At 34.0% G+C, this 20,685-nt stretch overlaps 1 protein-coding gene across 4 annotated transcripts; it reads right to left on the reverse strand.

The window, feature by feature from the left end:
- Nucleotides 1-909: 909 nt before the first annotated feature.
- Nucleotides 910-14,151, reverse strand: LOC128226580 (fatty acid hydroxylase domain-containing protein 2-like). 4 transcript variants are annotated; one of them, XM_052936528.1, is made up of 8 exons: nt 14,098-14,151; nt 8,998-9,172; nt 8,681-8,787; nt 6,482-6,597; nt 5,878-6,089; nt 5,478-5,638; nt 4,446-4,557; nt 910-3,782 (listed from the first exon to the last, which is right to left on the reverse strand). In XM_052936528.1, the coding sequence occupies exons 2-8, from the start codon at nt 9,165-9,167 to the stop codon at nt 3,599-3,601; spliced, it is 1,062 nt and encodes a 353-aa protein (XP_052792488.1). In that variant the 5' UTR covers nt 9,168-9,172; nt 14,098-14,151; the 3' UTR covers nt 910-3,598. The 4 variants fall into 4 exon arrangements, with proteins under 4 accessions (XP_052792488.1, XP_052792487.1, XP_052792490.1 ...); XM_052936527.1 differs by having other exon boundaries at nt 14,062-14,145; XM_052936530.1 differs by lacking the exon at nt 14,098-14,151 and adding an exon at nt 13,800-13,867.
- Between the last annotated feature and the right edge of the window lie 6,534 nt (nt 14,152-20,685).

Here is a 20,685-nt window from a genome sequence, read left to right on the forward strand (position 1 = left end):
TCCAAACACCCCTCTCAGAGTTTGCACCAGCTGCCTTTGACAACAGTTGCAATGAAACTTATGTTTCATTTTGTTTAAGTTTCATTTTGTTTTATAAATTTTATTTTGTTAACTGTTTTAATTTTTGTAACACCTAGTGGATTATCTTATTTTTAATGGAAACATATTAGCTAGAAATAAATGTTGAACTTGATAGTTCACTTTGTATTTTTATAACAATACATGGAAACTACTGGCGGAACACTTCCTCTGACTGAAAAACCTTTTGTTCTGTTGATCCCAATGCCAGTGGCATTTCAGTTCATCTATGGAGTTTGTGTCAGATAGCTAGTGTTTTTAACCGAAGCGAGTTGACATTATTTCGTTGTTCGGACGAAATGCTTCTTCGGCGGCAACCATGAAGGGTCCGAATCTTTTTTTCATCAATTTCATCATAAGAACAATGTGGGGTTTCAGTTGAAGACACGTTATGTGGCTTAATACTGGCTTTAGTCGACCATGGGTTGCTGAGAGAGATCTACAAAGAAACGACTTTCTAAGGTTTGGGCCCATGTGCATACAGTCTGTTTAATGTTTTATGTATTGTTCTTAACCCCAATCATTGGGCATACTACGTATCAAACATTTCTTGTAGTTTGTAGAATGTGTGGCTACATCAGTTCAGCAAGAAGTTGGAATTCAATGGACAAGATGCTCTGCATGTATTGGTTTTGCAGGAATGATGTGCATTCTGCGGCAGAAACATCCAGTCCTATGTGCTGCTGGCGAATCCATGTTACTGGAAGCGTCCCTCCCTGCAACATCAAATGATACCATTTGCAACCGTTGGGATGTCCCTTGCAAACGGTAGTGATGCCCCTTGCAACCGGTAGTTGATATCATTCATTCTAAGTGCAAAATAACCATGACTCTGGCTACAGTTTTTTTTTTATTGTGGAAACACAACTTTCCAAGCAACGTCAGTTTGGAAAAAAATTCAATGTTGTGTGACCATGGAGAGTCACGTGATCAAAATGGACCAGCCAACATTATTATTGTAAAATAAAACTATAAAATATCTTTGATAAAAAGCAACCGTCATGAACAAATACATTGTAATTGTATTAAGAGATTAAAGAAAAAAGAAACATCAAGATACCAAAAAAATATCTTATGTCTTCTACCATTTTTACAAACCTTTGGGCACATTGGTTATTTAATTATATGTCCCCAAACTACATTTACATTACTAAAAGATACTGGGACGGGGACTTAATAAAACACACACCATTTTTTCTACTTTCCAGTCATTGGCGGGAATTGCTGATAATGAAAATCTAGTGGATGAGGGTTGACTGGTGTTTGAGAGTACTGATGATATCATTGATATCAGCATGGAGAGTGAAAAGGAGGCTGCAGGTATATATATGTTTTTCCAAGCAGTTATTGTGTAGTGGGTAATGTCAGGTGGACGAGGGTCAACTGCTGTATGAGAGCACTGATGATGTCATTGATGTCTGCATGGAGAGTTAGAATTAGGCTGCATGTATATACATGTACTTCCTAAACAGTTATTGCGCAGTGAGTAGCTTCAGGTGGTCGAGGGTCGAGTGCTGTATGAGAGTTCTGATGATGTCATTGATCTCGGCATAAAAGCACAAATAACACAACAACATCATATCACAGACTAAATTACAATACCTGAAGCAGTCTCAAATTAAGAATTAAAGAGGTAAGCAACAGATCCAAAACAATGGAACATATCATTTAAATATTTAACTATGGACCAGCATCAACATAAAGTACATTTGTACACCTCTAAATGTTATAAATTTCAAATATCAACATCTTTGAATTAAAATAAAAATCAAGTATATTATTTGTTTTAAAGCTGCACTCTCACAGATTGAACGTTTTGACATCCGTTTTATTTTTTGTCTTGGAACGAGCCAATTTATGCGAAAATCCATGGAAACCAGTTATATAAGACCGCTCTTAAAACATTAGACTGCAGATATTTATATTAAAAAAAGTTGTAAATATGGTATATCTGTGAGAATGCAGCTTTAAATGTCTACAATCAATGTTATACTCCTAGTTTGCAACAAAAGATAACACAACGTAAAGGCAAGATACTATTATTCGAAGATTTAATTAATGATGGTGAGGCAACCTTTATCCAAACAGCAATGCTAAATACATGTAGAATACCCACTGTGTATAATATGACTAGGGGATGTTTTCTTCAATGGGAAACAATCCTGTCAACTGTCCCTGCTGAAAAATATATTTGCTATAAATGTGATTATATGTATTCTCAGACTAATATGTGGAGAAAAGTGTAGAATAAACAGTGCAACAGTGAACAACATATCAAATCTAGATTAAATATGATGAAAATATATGTCTTCTGTTTAAAATACATGTTTTTTTGGCGAATCACATGAAATACTTGACGACATTCCATATACAACAATAAATGTTTTATCTACACACATAAAAAATATAATTGCAGCGAAAGGAGATTCACTTGAACATGTATTTCACACAGCAAGGATTTTCTATACATTTTCAGACACATAAATACAATTGTAATTGATTTTAAACTAAAGCATGCTAACAAAAAACATCAGCAAAATGAGATCAAGAAATCAAGACATACAGAGATAGTCAAACAAAATGCAATAAATGAAACATAAACATACTTAATAAAGTATTCAATAAGACTATTTTAGTTAAGGATGTGTGTACTAAATAGAACAACTTCTTATATCGAGAAAATAAAAGATCCTAACAGCAAGTAAAACCACATTAAGTCATGGCATTCAAGATCACCATAATAGCATAGCTAATGTAAGTATCTAGTAAATACAATAGTCATGGTCACATTTACAAAACATACATGTATACCATTGCTCAATACACATAAAGCCATTAAGTCTTTCGAAACTGTTTTAGCATTTCCTCTTAGCCTGGTAAATATGTATCAAAATCAAAATCTTTGTATTAATACTGGCCCCTTTTATGTCAAGCAAAAAAACAGATTGGTTAAATAGTTTATTCCAAATTGACCAATGCCTACTAAAGTAAAATTTGTCTTACACTATTATTTATGAAAAGACAGTAAATATTATTATATATAAATTCTTTCTCTGATGTTAACAAATGAATATGTAGTTGTTGTATGCAGACTATTAAAGAGACTTTGAGACTGGTACACGTAACTGTAAACACTCTATTAAGCAGACACGTGTGTTCGCAAAGTTAAATGAGACATACACTGTACTTCTGGCTAATGTCAACAACAGGTTCTACAATATTTCAAAACAACAGAAACTACAATAACAATATACCCCTTTTTTATATCTTTCAAACATTTCATTGCTAATTTAAAGAAAATATATGTCCAATTTACTGAGAACATAAACACAGATTTATATCCACCAGAAAAACAACTATTTATACTTAATGATATAATGTTAAGGTACATGAACCTTGCAAAATAACTCTGTTAAATTGTCAAACCAGTTCATCAATAATGCAGACAAATGCACCACTGGTCATCAATTTACTCGTATAATCATAGCATTTGCTGGTTCTTAAGGGGAACCAATCTACCCTAAATGTTGTTGTAGGTTCCCAGCTTATTCAGGTTTTTCTTGGGTTCTGCTGGGTACTGGGAATTCAGGGGAACCGTATTTAGCAACATGACATGGCGCTGGTACTGTTTACTGGCACGGAACTGGATGTCTGTCCCATGAAGACGGTCCAGCACACCAAGCACTCCAAAATTTTGGTTGAATCTGAAAAACATACATGATATTTTTATAATACAACAATATGTAAAAAGTTAAGATTTGATAAGCTGATTCCCATATCTCAAACACCCAGTTAACCTAACATTTCTTATATTGCTTTCAAAGAACGTGGACATCCATACTTGGGTACAGACAAATAACTGTTAATTAAAGCACAGTACTAAAAGCAGCTACTTTGAAAGCTTATGTCTAGAAAATGTCTAATCATTTCTTATATGTTTTCTTCGGGGAAATATCATGTAATTTTCACTGCTCTTACAGATTTCGGTTCCAGAGTTGCTTTTTAAAAGTTAAGTTCATAGAACTGGGTTTAATTCGTTTCAAATGACTACATCAAAATTGCATTGACATATGATGTTGTTTTTCTCGCAAATTTCCCAATTAAGATTTTTCTTGCCCTTAAGCATAAAGGAAACAGGAAAGTTTCGTTGCAAGATCAAAATATATAGTATGACTCATTAAAACACTGCTTTCTGTGATCAGTTAGTGAAATAAATTGCAGTTTCACACCTCTACTATACTGATGTTATGTTTTGTTGCAATTTCCTTATATGGTAAAACAATACTATGATATGTATGATATGCTAAAACAAAACTTTAGCCTACTTGAGGATATGTATGATATGCTAAAACAAAACTTTGGCCTACTTGAGGTGGTGGTAATCGTGAGCCTCGGGTGAAGGCAGGAGAGGAAGGTGGTAGCCACAGTGAGAGATCGTCGTTGACAGGAATGCCAGGATGAACCACAGCCATGCAGTTGCTGTGAAAGTATAGAAATGAAACATTCGATCTATGGGAAATAAAATAACTTCAAACAAAAGCATTATTTAACAGATATTAGTGCCAGAGTTATGTGCTTTGCTATGCATGCATGTACTGTCATTGGCAGCATGGGTACAATGTTACATTTGAGTTACATTTGAATATCTTCAATGTTTTTTTTAATTACTGGTAAGATAAAGCTTTTGCTTGACAATGCAGACGATGACACCAAGGCTATCAGACCATTTTCTTTTTTAAATACAGACAATGTGACATTTTAATTTGTGTATCACGTGTAACTGCTGGAGGGGTGGATATGATAGCTACAGTGGGGGATTGTGGTCAACAGCAACCGAAGGCTGAACAACAGTCACGCAGTTGCCAAGCAAGTATAGAAATTCAACTATTTGAGCTACACCATAGACATCCCCATTATACATCAGAATTTCGGACGTGACTTATAAAATGCACTTTGCACAATGTACCAAACATTGTCACAGACCACACAGACCATAACTCCCGATGTAAACAACAGCACCCAAGTCCTCATGCACACTTAGGTTTAGAGGTACAATTCTAAAAATGTTTTGCTCCATTATCTGATTTAATACATAGTTATAATTTAACAAATTCATTTTAATCAGTCATATCGATAATTCAGTCATGTGTATATTTCTTCATTCAATGCTAGCATAAATAGATGATTTTGAACAACAACTAGTAATTCAACTATTTTTATACAAATAATCAAATGCCCGCAAGCATTGGTCTAGTCAATTGTTTACCGAGCTTTTTCACATTCTGGAACTAATATATATTTATATATGTGTAACAACATATCTTTAGCCATATATTAATGCAAGAATTGGAGCGTGTTCATCAAAACGTCTATTCGATGAGTGATCTTAAACAACATACCAAGATGTGAGGCCATGATGAGGGGCCCGAGGGTTGGCGGGAGAAAGCTGCTGATCACATGCTCCACTGGGTGGGTATACACGGCAACAATACTTATGGGGGCCGTCCACTCATGGTGGAGCTTGTGGATGTGCTTGTACAGTCGAGGGTGGTGAAGCAGCCTGGAAAAATATTGTTTTATTTAGATCTGTTACACATTAGAAATTCACAATATGATTTATATTAAAATATAGTGCAATCTCCTTTATGTTCAATCAGAATACTAGTGATTAAAATAACCAAAAACCTTCATTTGAAAGAGGTCTTTAAATTTAAAATTTAAAATTGATTATATATCTGCAATATAAGATTCATTGCTGTATACCACAGACGTCTTATATCCTTTAACACTCTGTCTTACCTATGTGAGTAATAGAAGCAGAACTCTTCCACAAAGGAGAATATAAGAATCTCCAGCATGACCCAGGTGAACGTTGGCAGCTCCCCGCCTATTGTCGACGACCCTCCTCGTAACTGGAAGAGGTAGGATGCCACAAAAATAAACGGCACTCCCACAACGAGCATGTTGAACACCACCTGTCTGACTGCCTTCCACAGTTTCGGCATTTCCACCTGGTAAATTACAATAAAAATTCAATTACATAATTCAAACCTCAGTTATATCGATGACATGACTTTTGTACATCAAAGTTTCAATCAATTTTCAGAATTGCATCTTTAACCAGTTGTTTTACTATTTGTTCAGTACTCTCTGCTTTAACCAAATTTCTTGGGACTGACTTAAGAATAAGTGCAAATTTATAGAGGATAATTGTTTGTTTCAGTGAAAATTCCCTATATATTTTATTTTAGTGAGTACTTAAACCTAGGTTAACGAGTGGCTTTGTCACATTTGAAATACTTATGGACAAGGTTAAAAAGCGTTTTAATGAAATGGCCATAGCCAAACTATTTTTTTCTTTGAAAAACAGACTAGCTAAAAATAACATTGTAAAATTATATACTTTAACATCCTCCTGTATTTTGTACTTGAGTAGACATGCTGGCACACCATAGACATCCAACAGCATAAAGAAACTGTTGCCAAGCCAAAACACTCCTTGTGTCACTACAAATGTTCCTAAAATGAAAAAGAAAATCCATTATAAATTGTAAAAGGGATTTGAACAGCTGGAAGAAATGCTTCTATTGCCGTTTTGGGTTTCATATTTGATTTACAAGTTCATTTTTATTATTTAGGGTTGAAGAAAGATGAGGACAGCGACAGAGAAGTGATGAGATTCAATATTCTCTCGATTCATTCCCCTATTCAATTTCATGTTATTTAATCAAGACAAGGGGCAGCACAAGCAGATGCTAATGCTTGTCTTTTTCCAGTCATCAGAGAGAATAACTTAACTTAATTGAAAGTAAATTTTAACAGGGCTTCCATTAAACATCAATGGCACCTTAGCATATTCACAACCTATATCATTATAAATACGCTAGAGTGCCGAGGATGCCATTCAAGGAAGTTTGGATGTATATTACTCCTAAGAAATAAGATTTCTGATAAAACTTACAAAGGAGAAAGCTTGGAAGTTCAAAGTAATGAATAAAATCTTAGACTTGAACTTCTATGTTTGAGAGAAAAACTTCTAAAGCTGATGACAAGGAAGCTCAAACTTTCACTTTCAAATTCTTAATGTAAGCCCTGAACTGTAAAATATAAAACAGAGTTATGGGTCTTTCTACATAAAGTAAAATTCCGGTCGTTCGAACAAGCGGTCGTTCGGGAACCGGCAGTCCCTCGAGGCTGGAGCTTGGTCCCAAACATTTTTCCTTCTTTTTTCATATAAGTATACCAACTCTGCATCGAAACCTAAGTATGTCGAGGAGTCGAGCAATATAGTCTGTCCCAAGTGCATAAATAATGCACAAAACCTTATGGCTCCCTAGAGGTAATAATTTCACACTTTTATTCCAAAATAAACTAACAATAGCTAGGTGTTAAATTTTTCGCAAGTTGTAAAAATTGCAATTAAAGTTGAAAGGCAATTTGATAAGGTGTGAAAACCCATTTATGCATGACCGATAGTAGTTGATAAGGGCATTTAAGAAGTTTATGAGGAGAAGTTAATTGTGGGAAATCTAAATGAGTAATAAAAATATGAATAAGCGCTACTATATCGAGCCAACATCGGAATCTCTGAAAAGAATTCCTGCTTGTCACTTTGCTTTTCAATATGGCAATTTTGTAAAAAAATAAACATTTGTATTTATTCATTTATCGATATATCTTTTACATTTTACATTTAGTATACTTTCAATATACGACAGCCTTTGAACATATGAGCAATTTCCACAAAGCAACACATATTCGGTGTCTTAAAACAGTCGGTTTGACGGCTTCAAACTTAAAATACGAGAGAGAAAAACGTGTGCATGATTCAAAAACATTTCTGCGAAGATATGCTTGAGTAAGTGAACAATTTATGAACTGGATCATAACTACCGATGAAACCTGACACTAAATGTGCTTAATGCGATATCCACGTTTTCTAGAGGTATGTATTCGAATGTTTATACACAGTGGATTATGCGCCATGAAAAGTGTGTCAGTGATGATGAGAAACACTTCGAAAAAAATGTGACGCTTTATGAGCGCAACGTGATTGAAGTCATTGGACATCGCCGGTTGGGTTCATGTCATGGATTGTAATTCAGTGAATTTTTTATGTTTTGCTCTGATAATTTTAGGAAATATAACGTATATGTGATATGTATTGTATTTAAAGTTTCTATGTTGTATGTGCAACGATATATAAATTATTAAAAAAAGTCCACGTGATTCTAGATCAACCCTCGTACACTTAAAGATATTTCATAACAAACTGGAAAATTGAAATTTGGGTCGTTCGAAACATCGGTTCCCTCGAGGTTTTGGCTCGGTCCCCGGCGTCCTCGAGCGATCGCAGTTTTACTGTATGTGTATTATCTCTGGCAATGGTGTTATTTAAATATCTTGAACCCTTTTTTGGTTAAGGCTGATGCGAAGAGCTTTTAAATACCAACAAAGACACCTGGAAGGCATTACCTGGACATTTTTTCTTCCATAAACAGACAACTTAATACTATTATAAAGTTAATTATATATCTCAGAGAGTGAAATCATTCACAATTAGTTAAATCATTTATGACTCCATGAATAAATGATCCATTACCAATACAGCAGAACCAGAAGTCATTCTCCTTTCCCCAGTGTGTGTACATGTAATCCCAGCAGCTCTGCCAGAAACTTCCCGTGGCACCCCACAGACGATGGATTTGCCTGGAAATTGAAATACAGGTATAACAGGTATTTTTAGTTTTACATTCACCTAAACAAGTGTTTATTTTCTTGTACAACAGTCAATATTCAAACATTCTCAAAGGAACACACATATATATTTCAAATCAATTGGCAAAAAAACACAACAGTAGGTGACAAAATAAAATAAAACGATAATTCTATTCAACATTTACCTGGTACTGTACCTACCAATGAAATGAATTTCGAGCAGCAGCAAATACCAGAAGGCATGAACCCATAATATACAGGGCTTTCTTCACAGAGTCCATTATTCGCCCCATCTTAGGGCCCTTGCTCTGGCTCTGGCTCACCTCTGCTGGCAACCCCAAAGCTTCTGATGTGTCTCTTAAGTCAGCCATTTTTGCTGTAATGAAGAAATTAAGATCAGATAGAACTGTTTTGTTTATTTGTTGTTTTAAAGTTTATCTTTATACTTTAATAATAACCCTTTAGTCATAAAAATGTTGGCACTTAATATTAGTTTTTATATATAATTATCATATTTTTAATCAAAACATCAATTATTATTTTCAAACATTTATTGAAGTTCAAAATGCAGCAGGTCATTTTCATGTTCACTACATGTCTTAGTTGATAATGATTGTCAAGTTGATATGTGTGCAAATAACAGTGATCAAAATCATTTGTTATTGCAGATTTTGAAATTACATACAATCATGTATGTCTAAGCTCCACTGGCTCCAATTTTTCTTACAAGCTTAAGCTATAATCTATAAAATGTGACCTGTTTCTCAGGTACTGAGTGACTGACTGCGCAAATAAGAAAGATAATAATAATAATAATAATAATAATAATAATAATAATAATAATAATAATAATAATAATAATATCTTTATTTAGAGAAGGTATAAACGCATTATGACATAATTACAGGTTCAACCATAACAACATCATATTTACAATAAAAAAAAAACAAAAAACAAAAAACAAAATGCATTTGGTAAATCATAAAACATCTGCATCGCACTTATACATTCGTATACAAGAACCATTGATGTTTTGGATGTAATTATTCTATACAAATCCTGTTTAATTAACATAACAATTTAAGTTATTTCAATATACATCATGTACACGCCGACAGACACTCAATAAAACACAACAATTTATAAAACAACAGTTATTTCAATCTTTAAGATAATGAAAAGATAATATACCTTTTTGAAACTAATGATATGCACATTTCAAGAGGTGCACTTTGTAATTATGCTTAAATGTGTTTAACTTTTTTGCATTTCGTATTTCATCCGGAATAGTATTCCAAACCTTCATACTGTAGTACGAAAAGGAATCCATGAAATAGTTAGTTCGCGGTGTTTGTATCAATATATATGCAAAAAGCTACAGAAACATGCTCAGTAGCAAAACGTTTAAACATAAACCCGGTTTAGTGGCAATGGGCAAACGCCAAAGACATAGAACACAAAATCACAAACAAGAAACATACAAAATCTACAAACAGCACAGTACATAAATACTATATATATATATATATATATAAATAATTGGTATGTTTATCAAGAGTTGTTAACCCCAAAGCTTCTGATGTGTCTCTTAAGTCAGCCATTTTTGCTGTAATGAAGAAATTAAGATCAGATAGAACTGTTTTGTTTATTTGTTGTTTTAAAGTTTATCTTTATACTTTAATAATAACCCTTTAGTCATAAAAATGTTGGCACTTAATATTAGTTTTTATATATAATTATCATATTTTTAATCAAAACATCAATTATCATTTTCAAACATTTATTGAAGTTCAAAATGCTGCAGGTCATTTTCATGTTCACTACATGTCTTAGTTGATAATGATTGTCAAGTTGATATGTGTGCAAATAACAGTGATCAAAATCATTTGTTATTGCAGATTTTAAAATTACATACAATCATGTATGTCTAAGCTCCACTGGCTCCAATTTTTCTTACAAGCTTAAGCTATAATCTATAAAATGTGACCTGTTTCTCAGGTACTGAGTGACTGACTGCGCAAATAAGAAAGAAAATAATAATAATAATAATAATAATAATAATAATAATAATAATATCTTTATTTAGAGAAGGTATAGACGCATTATGACATAATTACAGGTTCAACCATAACAACATCATATTTACAATGAAGAAAAACAAACAAAAACAAAATGCATTTGGTAAATCATAAAACATCTGCATCGCACTTATACATTCGTATACAAGAACCATTGATGTTTTGGATGTAATTATTCTATACAAATCCTGTTTAATTAACATAACAATTTAAGTTATTTCAATATACATCATGTATACGCCGACAGACACTCAATAAAACACAACAATTTATAAAACAACAGTTATTTCCATCTTTAAGATAATGAAAAGATGATATACCTTTTTGAAACTAATGATATGCACATTTCAAGAGGTGCACTTTGTAATTATGCTTAAATGTGTTTAACTTTTTTGCATTTCGTATTTCACCCGGAATAGTATTCCAAACCTTCATACTGTAGTTCGAAAAGGAATCCATGAAATAGTTAATTCGCGGTGTTTGTATCAAAACTAAATATTGGTTTGAAGTTGATCTTAGAGAATAGCGTTCATTATTTGCAAAGATGAGCAATTCAGACATATACCTCGGGGCCTTTCCATTCAGGGTATTATAGACAAGGGTTGCACAGTGATATTTACACCTGTCTGTAAACTGAAGTTCTTTATGTGCATTAAAGATGATCGTTTAGGAATTTTAAGAATGATTATTGCAGCCCTATTTTGCAAGGATTTAACTTTATGTAAGTAATTTGAGTTTCCTTTACCCCAAATATGACAACAATAATCTAAAATTGGAAGAATATATGCATTGTAAAACAAACGTTTCATCTCATCATTGAGGTAGGACAATATACGTTTCAAAAGTGAGGTTTTACAATTGATTTTTTGCAAACAATTTCTATTTGCGGACGCCATTTTAGGTTATTATATATATAGATTCCAAGTAGTTTTTGCACAGTCACATTTTCTAATGCTGTTCCATCGATTGTAAGATTTAATTTACTAACTTGTTTTGTTTTATATATAATTCCGATAACCATACACTTGGCATTAGAGGGATGCAATGACATGTTATTTATTTGGCACCAATCGACAAAGAGATTAAGATGTCGTTGTAGTTTACTTTAAATGGTGTTTATATTACTACCGATTTCATGCAATGTTGAGTCATCTGCAAATAAATCGATGTTTATATTCGTATTACAAAGCGCAATTTCATTGATATATATATAAGAAACAGTAGTGGACCAAGAATGGATCCCTGGGGTACTCCTGATGATATTGGCAGCAAGACAGACTGTATGTTTCCGACATTAACTAATTGTTTTCTATAAGATAAGTAGGATTTAAAATACTTTATCAAATTTTCAGAAAAATGATACAAGTTTAATTTATGTATTAGTATTTTATGATCCACTAAATCAAATGCCTTTCGTAGGTCTAGAAAGACAGCACATTTTTATTTATAACAATTTTGCCACTGTCAATATCTTTTACCCATGCATCTATTAAACTTGTTAACGCTGTACAACAGGAATGGTTTTACCTAAATCCAGACTGTTTAGTGTGTATAATGTTTGTAGAATTGAAGTAATCTTGAACTTGGTTTGCAATGTGCCTTTCAAATATTTTTGATATTGTTGGCAATATCGAAATTGGACGATATTTACTTGGATCATCTTTACATCCTAATTTAAACAATGGTAATACACGTGCAGTTTTCAAAGAGTATGGAAATATTCCGTTCATGATACTCTTATTTATAATAGACGCAATGCATGGTGTGATGAAGTCACCGCAATGTTTAATTACTCTTGGGCCAATCTTATCTATCCCAGTTGATTTACTTATATCAAGTTTATCAATGATCTGTTTTACCTCAAGTGGTGATATATAATTCAATTCGAACGGTTTGTGCCCTAATTTAACGTTTAGGTCGTATTTCAGTTTACTAAAACGTTCGGGTTTAAAGGACGTTTTTTCTATTATATTTGATATATTGGTAAAGTGATTGTTAAGTTCATTAACAATATTGAGTCCTCCAGAAACTTCTCTATCACCAATTTGTAGTTGCTCCGGGAAAATTATCTTCCTATTTTTTCCAAATGAGAAATATCCTTTAAATTCTTCCAGATAAAGCTTGAATCCTTTTTATCCTTCACCACTTGATTAAAAAATGCCTTCTTACTTTTTTTAATTAAGGCTGTAATTTTATTTCTTAATATCTTATATTTGTCGTGTTCACCATTTCTATGGTACTCGTCTCTTTCAAATATCATTGTTTTTATTTCATCAGTAAACCAGTTAGGTTGAAAATCATGTATTACTCTTTTTTGCTTAATAGGAGCATGTTTAGATAATACTTGATTTACAATAGAATAAAATACATTTAAAGCATCGTTCGGATTGACTATTGTTTCAATCATATCAACTCCTGATGAAATAAGATCATTTTGAAATGACTGTTCATTGAAATTCTTAAAACATCGGTAAGATATCGGTTTGTGATCAATTCGTTCAAAAATTTTAAATTATTTATCTTATGTCTAGTGAAACATATTGGAAAGTGATCACTTAATGATAATGGTGTAACATGAACGTTAAGCACGTTTTTAATACAATTTGTATAAATATGGTCAATTATCGTTGATGATTTTTTCGTTACCCTAGTCGGTGTTGTAACGATATTTTTCAATTCGTATTTCACTGTAAAGTGAGACCATTTAGTATTGTCGTATTTTTTATCACTAAAGTGATTAATGTTAAAATCACCAAGAATATAATACTCTACATTAATTTACTAGTATCGGCAATGTCCCCTTGTGAGTCATACATGTCAATCCGCATTTGACTCGAGTTTGGGGGACGATAAACAAAATTTACTAAAAACGATTTACATTGTTTTCCAATTATTTCTAACCAAATCGATTCAATATCAGCATACTCTATATCATGTCGTCTATTATAGCTTATATGATCTTGTATATAGACTAAAAGTCCGCCACCCTTTTTATGGGAACGGTCTCTCCTCTCGAAAATGTAATGTGTTATATGACGCAATTCATTCTGTTTATTTTCTGTTAAATCGTTATAGATTTTGACCTTCGCCTGGATAAAATATGCGATATACGTCTACGCAATACTTTTTCATAGATTCAAACGCAAAGAGTGATATGAATAATGTGAAAAGAGTAGGGATGCCAAACCTTCAGCAGGCATAAATTATTCTTGCAATGCTTAACTCTTCGTTCAATATAAATCTTTCCACAACGAACTGTCAATTTCGAAATGATAAAAAAGTATTTTGCTCGTTGTCATCCCAGATTGAAAACCCCGTACACAGGGGCACTTATCTTGTAAATAAGTCAGGTCCGGCTGCGAATGTAACAGCAAATTGTGCTGGGCACATATCTTGTAGATAAGTCAGGTCGGGCTGCGAATGTAACAGCAAATTGTGCGGCACATATCTAGTAAATAGGTCAGGTACGGCTTCGAATATAACAGCAACTTGTGCTAGGCACATATCTTGTAAATAAGTCAGGTCCGGCTTCGAATATAACAGCAACTTATGCTAGGCACATATCTTGTAAATAAGTCAGGTCGGGCTGCGAATATAACAGCAACTTGTGCTAGGCACATATCTTGTAAATAAGTCAGGTACGGCTTCGAATTTAACAGCAACTTGTGCTAGGCACATATTTTGTAAATAAGTCAGGTCCGGCTGCGAATGTAACAGCAAATTGTGCTAGGCCAGATCTTACAAATGATCAGTATGTCACAGTCAATTGTGTTGTTCACATATCTTGCAAATGATCAGGTCGGCTGCGTATGTCACAGCAAGTTGTGCTCGGCACATATCTTGCAAATGATCAGTATGTCACAGCAAATTGTGTTGTTCACATAAACGTGTAAATAGCGAGCTTGGCAGAATAAAGCGTGACGTTGATAATAAATTCGATTCTTTCAAAGAGTCCATGAATGCAGAGCTTACAGCAGACCTGGTTGATATACGGGATCAAATCTCATCGTTGTCTTCGTCTGTTCCCACTGTTTCTACTGGAGCACCGGAAATTTCTCAGGACAGGTCACTGAACATTGTTATTCGTAACCTACCTGAGAGTGTAAGTGAAAGTACACAGGCGAAGGTAAATGGTATTATCAAAGATGGTTTGAGGCTATCAAATATAACCTTTAGCAGGGCTGATCGCCGCAAATCGTACACAACATCTAAGCCTGGTGTAGTCGTGGCAACTTTGAAAACGCGGGCAGACAAACAGGCGTTAATGAAGGCCAAATCCCAGCTAAGAAACAGCCGCCAATTTTTAAATGTGTGTATAAACAATGATTTGGCTCCTGCGGAACGTGCGGCTAGTAGAAACTTTGCTACCATTTTGGGCGCTCTAAAATCGAACGATCTTGCTATGAAAGGATCTCGGGTTATACAGCGAACCGATGATAGGCGCTGGAACCATGCACAAGATCAGGGGCCGCGCGACAATCGTAATTCACGCCGTGACAATTATAACATGGGAGATGGTCAGCGCAATAGTCGCGACAGTACTCGTGATTATCGGGATGACTGTTGCGAAAATCGCCAGTCGGACACACGGGCTCAGTGGAAAACTGTCAGCGGTCGAGGAGGTTCTCGTGGTAGCTTTAGCGGCCATAACCGTGGTCCTAGATAGATAAGCGCCGGGTTTTGGAATGTGCGAGGCTGGAAAACAGACGCTAATTCTGACAACCATATACTACGATCTTCCTGTGTTCTAACTTTGAACTTAGATATAATAGGTATTGCCGTGAGCCATTTACTTGGTAATGAGGAGATCTATCTTGATGGCTATTCATGGTATGGCCATAATATGACACATATTCACAGGAACGCAAAGACTGGTTCCGGAGGTGTCGGTTTCTTTATTAGAAACTTAGTGAATTTAATGTATCAGTGGTTGACACTTTTAATGAAGGTATTCCATTACTGAAATTAGCTCTTAAGCATAGTGATATGGTTATTTTGCCTTGTGTCTGTTATTTACCACCCGAAAATTCTTCCAGAATGTTTGATGTAAACCATCTTTATGATTCATTAGTCTCTTTGATTTATCAATATAGAGATGTTGGAACAATGTATATATGTGGAGATTTTAATGGCAGATGTGGAGATAATGATCCATGATACTTTATCCGTGGTATTGATGATGTTATTGACCGGGAAGTTATTGACTTTACTATTAACAAGTATGGTGAACTGCTTTTAGACTTTTTAATTAATGCAAACATGTGTATTTAAATGGCCGAAATAACGCATGTAATAACTTTACTTCTGTATCGACTAAAGGAAAGTCTGTAGTTGATTATTGTTTTGTGAGCCACGAAAAGCTATCAGGTTTTGTACAGTTTAATGTAATTCAGGCCACAGATCTCATAAACAGATCGGGTATTATTATAACAGATGGGGTGTACAATGATTGGTGTAATATTATTAGCCACAATATGAATAGTAAATTGCCAAGTTAAGTTAAACAATTTGGTTCTAATAACAAGAAACGACGTCCCGGGAAACCTTGGTGGTCTGATACTTTAGCTGAGGTTTGAAATAACGTATGTATTGCAGAGAAGGCATGGCTATCTTGCGCTTATATTGGTATTAAGAAAACTCTTAAAACTGTTTATATAGATAAACGTAAACTATTTGATCGTCAAGTACAACGTGCTAAACGGTTATACTGGTTTACATTACAAACGCAATTGCTTGATGAATGTAATGTTGACTCTTCGAAGTTTTGGAAGTCAGTGGCTAAAATAGGTGTCAACGTCACAACCAGCAAAGTTATCCCAATGGAGGTTCTTATTCCAGATGGTTCTATTTCCAATGATGTAAATACTGTCCTTAACAAATGGAAACATGATTTTAGCTCACTGTTTAATACTTCAAATTATTTATCTGTTGGCAGTCAACGTAGTGTTAATGATCGAAATAGTTATGTTACTAATGATGGAAATATGCATCCTTGTTTCATTGATGGTATATCAGTCCTGGAAGTCAGAAATGCATTAATGTCTGTAAATAAAGGCAAAGCATGTGGTGTAGACAATATTCCTGTAGAGGTATTGAATAATGATGTTTCTGTTTCTTTTTTTCACGTACTGTTTAGCATTTGTTTTGACAAGGGTATTGTCCCGTCACTGTGGAGTAAGTGCATCATTAATCCTATACCTAAATCGTCCACGGCGGATAAAAGAGACCCCTTATCGTATAGGGGCATTTTCCTGGCGTCATCAATGTACAAATTGTATTGTCATGCCTTAAACAGCAGGCTAAGCAAATGGTCTGAAGAAAATAATATAGTTTCTGACGAGCAGAATGGCTTCAGGAAACGTAGAAGCACGACTGATCACATTATGTCTTTATATAATATTCTTGATACAAGGAAGACGTCTCGTAAATCTACTTTTTGTGCCTTTATTGATTTTAGAAAAGCATATGATACTATTGATAGAAATATTCTATGGAATAGGCTATCCGATCTAGGTATTGGTGGTAAAATGTTTACAGCTTTAAAGTCCATTTATAATACGGTTTCCTCTTGTGTCAGGGTTAATTCCCTTAGAACTGAATGGTTTGATGTAGATTGTGGCCTTAGAAAGGGTTGTATTCTTTCGCCTCTATTGTTTAATTTATTCATTAATGATTTGTCAATTTATCTCAAATCGTTTGGTGTTGGTGTGCCTGTTAATGACGACAGAGTCTGTATTATTATATATGCTGATGACATTGTACTGTTAGCCGAGTCCGCAGACGAAATGCAGTTACTTTTGTCTGCCTTGGGTGACCGGTGTCTATAAACAATATGCATGTTAATTTTACTAAGAGCAACATAGTCCATTTTAGACCCAATTCAGTATCACGTACAACTTATATTTTTGTGTCTGGCTCTAGTCAGTTAACAACGGTAGATAGATATACTTACCTTGGTGTGGTTTTTCACGAACACTTAGATCTAAATGTTACTGTCAAGTCTGTTGCTCAAAGTGCAAGTCGAGCTCTAGGTTTACTGATTGCTAAATGTAAGGTTGTTGGAGGACTCCTATACGATGTATTTACAAAACTGTATGACACAGTTGTTTGGCCTGTTGTTGGTTATAGTGCTCCTCTTTGGGTATACCGGTCATACGCTTGTATTGAAGCTGTACACAACAGGGCTCAGAGATTTTTCCTTGGTGTTGGTAAATATACGCCTAACGATGGGTTGGCTGGTGAAATAGGTTGGAAACCCCCGATAGTTCGCCAGTTGAAAAGTATATCACTGTACTGATCAAAGATAGCATGTATGGACGATTACAGGTTTAACAAACGCGCTGCACTTTGGGCATACAGCAATGCAACTCAACTGTGCAAGAACTGGTTTTATTATGTAAAGTCCTTTCTTTTGACAAATGACTTAAATAATAAATATGTATTTACGTTTAGATGGTTACATTTGTGTTGGATTCGTGCAAGTTGTTGAGGAACGTGTTTATCATAATTTCAAGAGCAAATGGTATGCTAGATTGCAGAACATTATTGGGTCTTCTGGGCATGGTCAAAATAAGCTAAGACTGTATATGACTTTTAAGTCTGAATATGTAACTGAACAATATTGTAAAATAATTTTGCCTCTTGCTCATCGGTAAGCTTTTAGTAAATTTAGACACGGGGTTGCCCCGATTCGTATTGAAACTGGTCGGTATGAAGGCCTGAATGTTGAAAGTAGAATTTGCCCTTTTGGTGGAAATAATTCTATAGAAAGTGAGTTGCACGTTATGTTGCACTGTTATGTTTACAATGATCTAAGGGAAGACTTATATACTATAAGGCTTTAATGAAAAATAACATATTTAGTGATAATATAATTACCTGTTTTCCAGCACAGATCCAACTATAATAAAAACCTGTGCCAAAACCTGTTACAGTATTTTACAAAGGCGTCGTTTTTTACTTTGTAAATAAAGTTACTCTTTTTATTAGCATCTTCACTATGTATGTTTTATTATGTTGTCATGCTTTCAAACATTTTTGCTAATAAGTTAAATTATTTTAGCTAATTTAATATTGTTGTTTTTTTTTGTTTTTGTTTTTTGTTTGTTTTTTTTTGGGGGGGGGGGGTAAAAGAAACTATTAATTTCTATATTTTACTACTCGATATGAAATATTTAATGATTTTAGCAAATCTATTAGCTTTTAGAATACATGTACATGAATATTGTGTAGATATGTAAAATATTACTGTAAAAGGTCATGGACCATCTCTTATAATTCCGAATGGAATGGCATTGCACTGTTTTTTAATGTTATTTTTCATTGTATGTGTTTTGTGGTATGTGAAATGATGAGATGTAAATACAGATACCAACTATAAACTATCTTGTAAATTATCAGTTCTGATTGCATATTTGTCGGTGATTGAAGTGTTGAATATATTTTCATTATATTTTTATCATCAGTGCACATAACAGATTAAACTGACCAAACATTTTAGCATTTTCAATGCATAATATATCGCACTAGTTTGCCCATCGTATAGCAGCAACCGTCACCTTTGAGTTAAAGGCCTTGGATTTTCAAATATGACCATCTCTACATATATTTCATCATAATTACAAATAACATCAAGTTCAATAGTAACTCTAATAACATCAGTCATATTTTTTATCTAGTTTAATTATCTGATCTAGTGGCGAACTGTTTGAACGAACATGATGAGAATCTGACCACAGTTTATGAAGATTGGACTGAAAATCAGATATTAAATATTTTCAGATAGTTAACACTTCTAGATCTACCTCCGACACGAGCCATTCAAGACTTTAACGCGTTCAGCACATTTAACGTACTTAAGAATTTTCGAGAAATTGGGGCCTAGTAAAAAATATTCTTTCATCTAAAATGTTCATTTAAGGAATGAATTGCGCGGTTGATGTCATTATCGGGGTATGTACGCAATTGGGCTGGTCAGTGTGTGTGGAGTCCTATATGTCCTTATATTTACACCAATAGTTCTTTATTTCATTTAAGAATTAATTCATTTCAGTTCAGAAAATCTTTCAGTAATCCTTTCTTACCCATTCTGTAAAAAGAACGACCCGACTGTAACCGGAAACATTTTTTTCAAATGACGTCACAATAACGCGGGAAAAGATCAACCACTTTAACTGACTTTTAAACGTAAAATTGAAACCCTTATGGCAACAATACATTTAAAATATAATAAATTAACACTTTCTAAAATGTTGATTTATATTTTACGGGACCTGCTGTCACAATACAAACAATAACAAGATCAATAGTTTTCATATATATTGGTATGCATTGAATTGCGATCCGAACATATCGAATTGCCGTTCATATTTTAAGGAATGGAAGTTGAGGTGTAAATATTCGTTATTAAATTGATTTAACCTTTTTGGTCAGACATAGTCAATAATCAATATATTCATTAAGAATGTACAGACAAACATCCACAGCAAGTTTTACAGAAATTGGTTTAAAAATGTGACACATGGACTGTTTTAGATTGAAAGATTTTAGAAAATTGGACCTCGTGACCTATTTCTCGAGACTTGACCCATAATCGAACAGGACCTAGATTTCAATACGACACACATCCATTAGCTAGAAAATGTGTTTGCTAAAATGTTAACTAGCAAAATGTGCGCAGATGATATGCGTGCTCGCTGGCGAACAACCAATCACATTGGCTTATAATACACATCATGGAATTATAATCTTTTGGCAATTCCAAAGATTAAAACAACAAATGGAAAATGCTTGAACAAAACACATGTTTTTC

This window comes from Mya arenaria, chromosome 3, assembly GCF_026914265.1.
Source record: "Mya arenaria isolate MELC-2E11 chromosome 3, ASM2691426v1".
NCBI classification, from domain to species: domain Eukaryota; kingdom Metazoa; phylum Mollusca; class Bivalvia; order Myida; family Myidae; genus Mya; species Mya arenaria.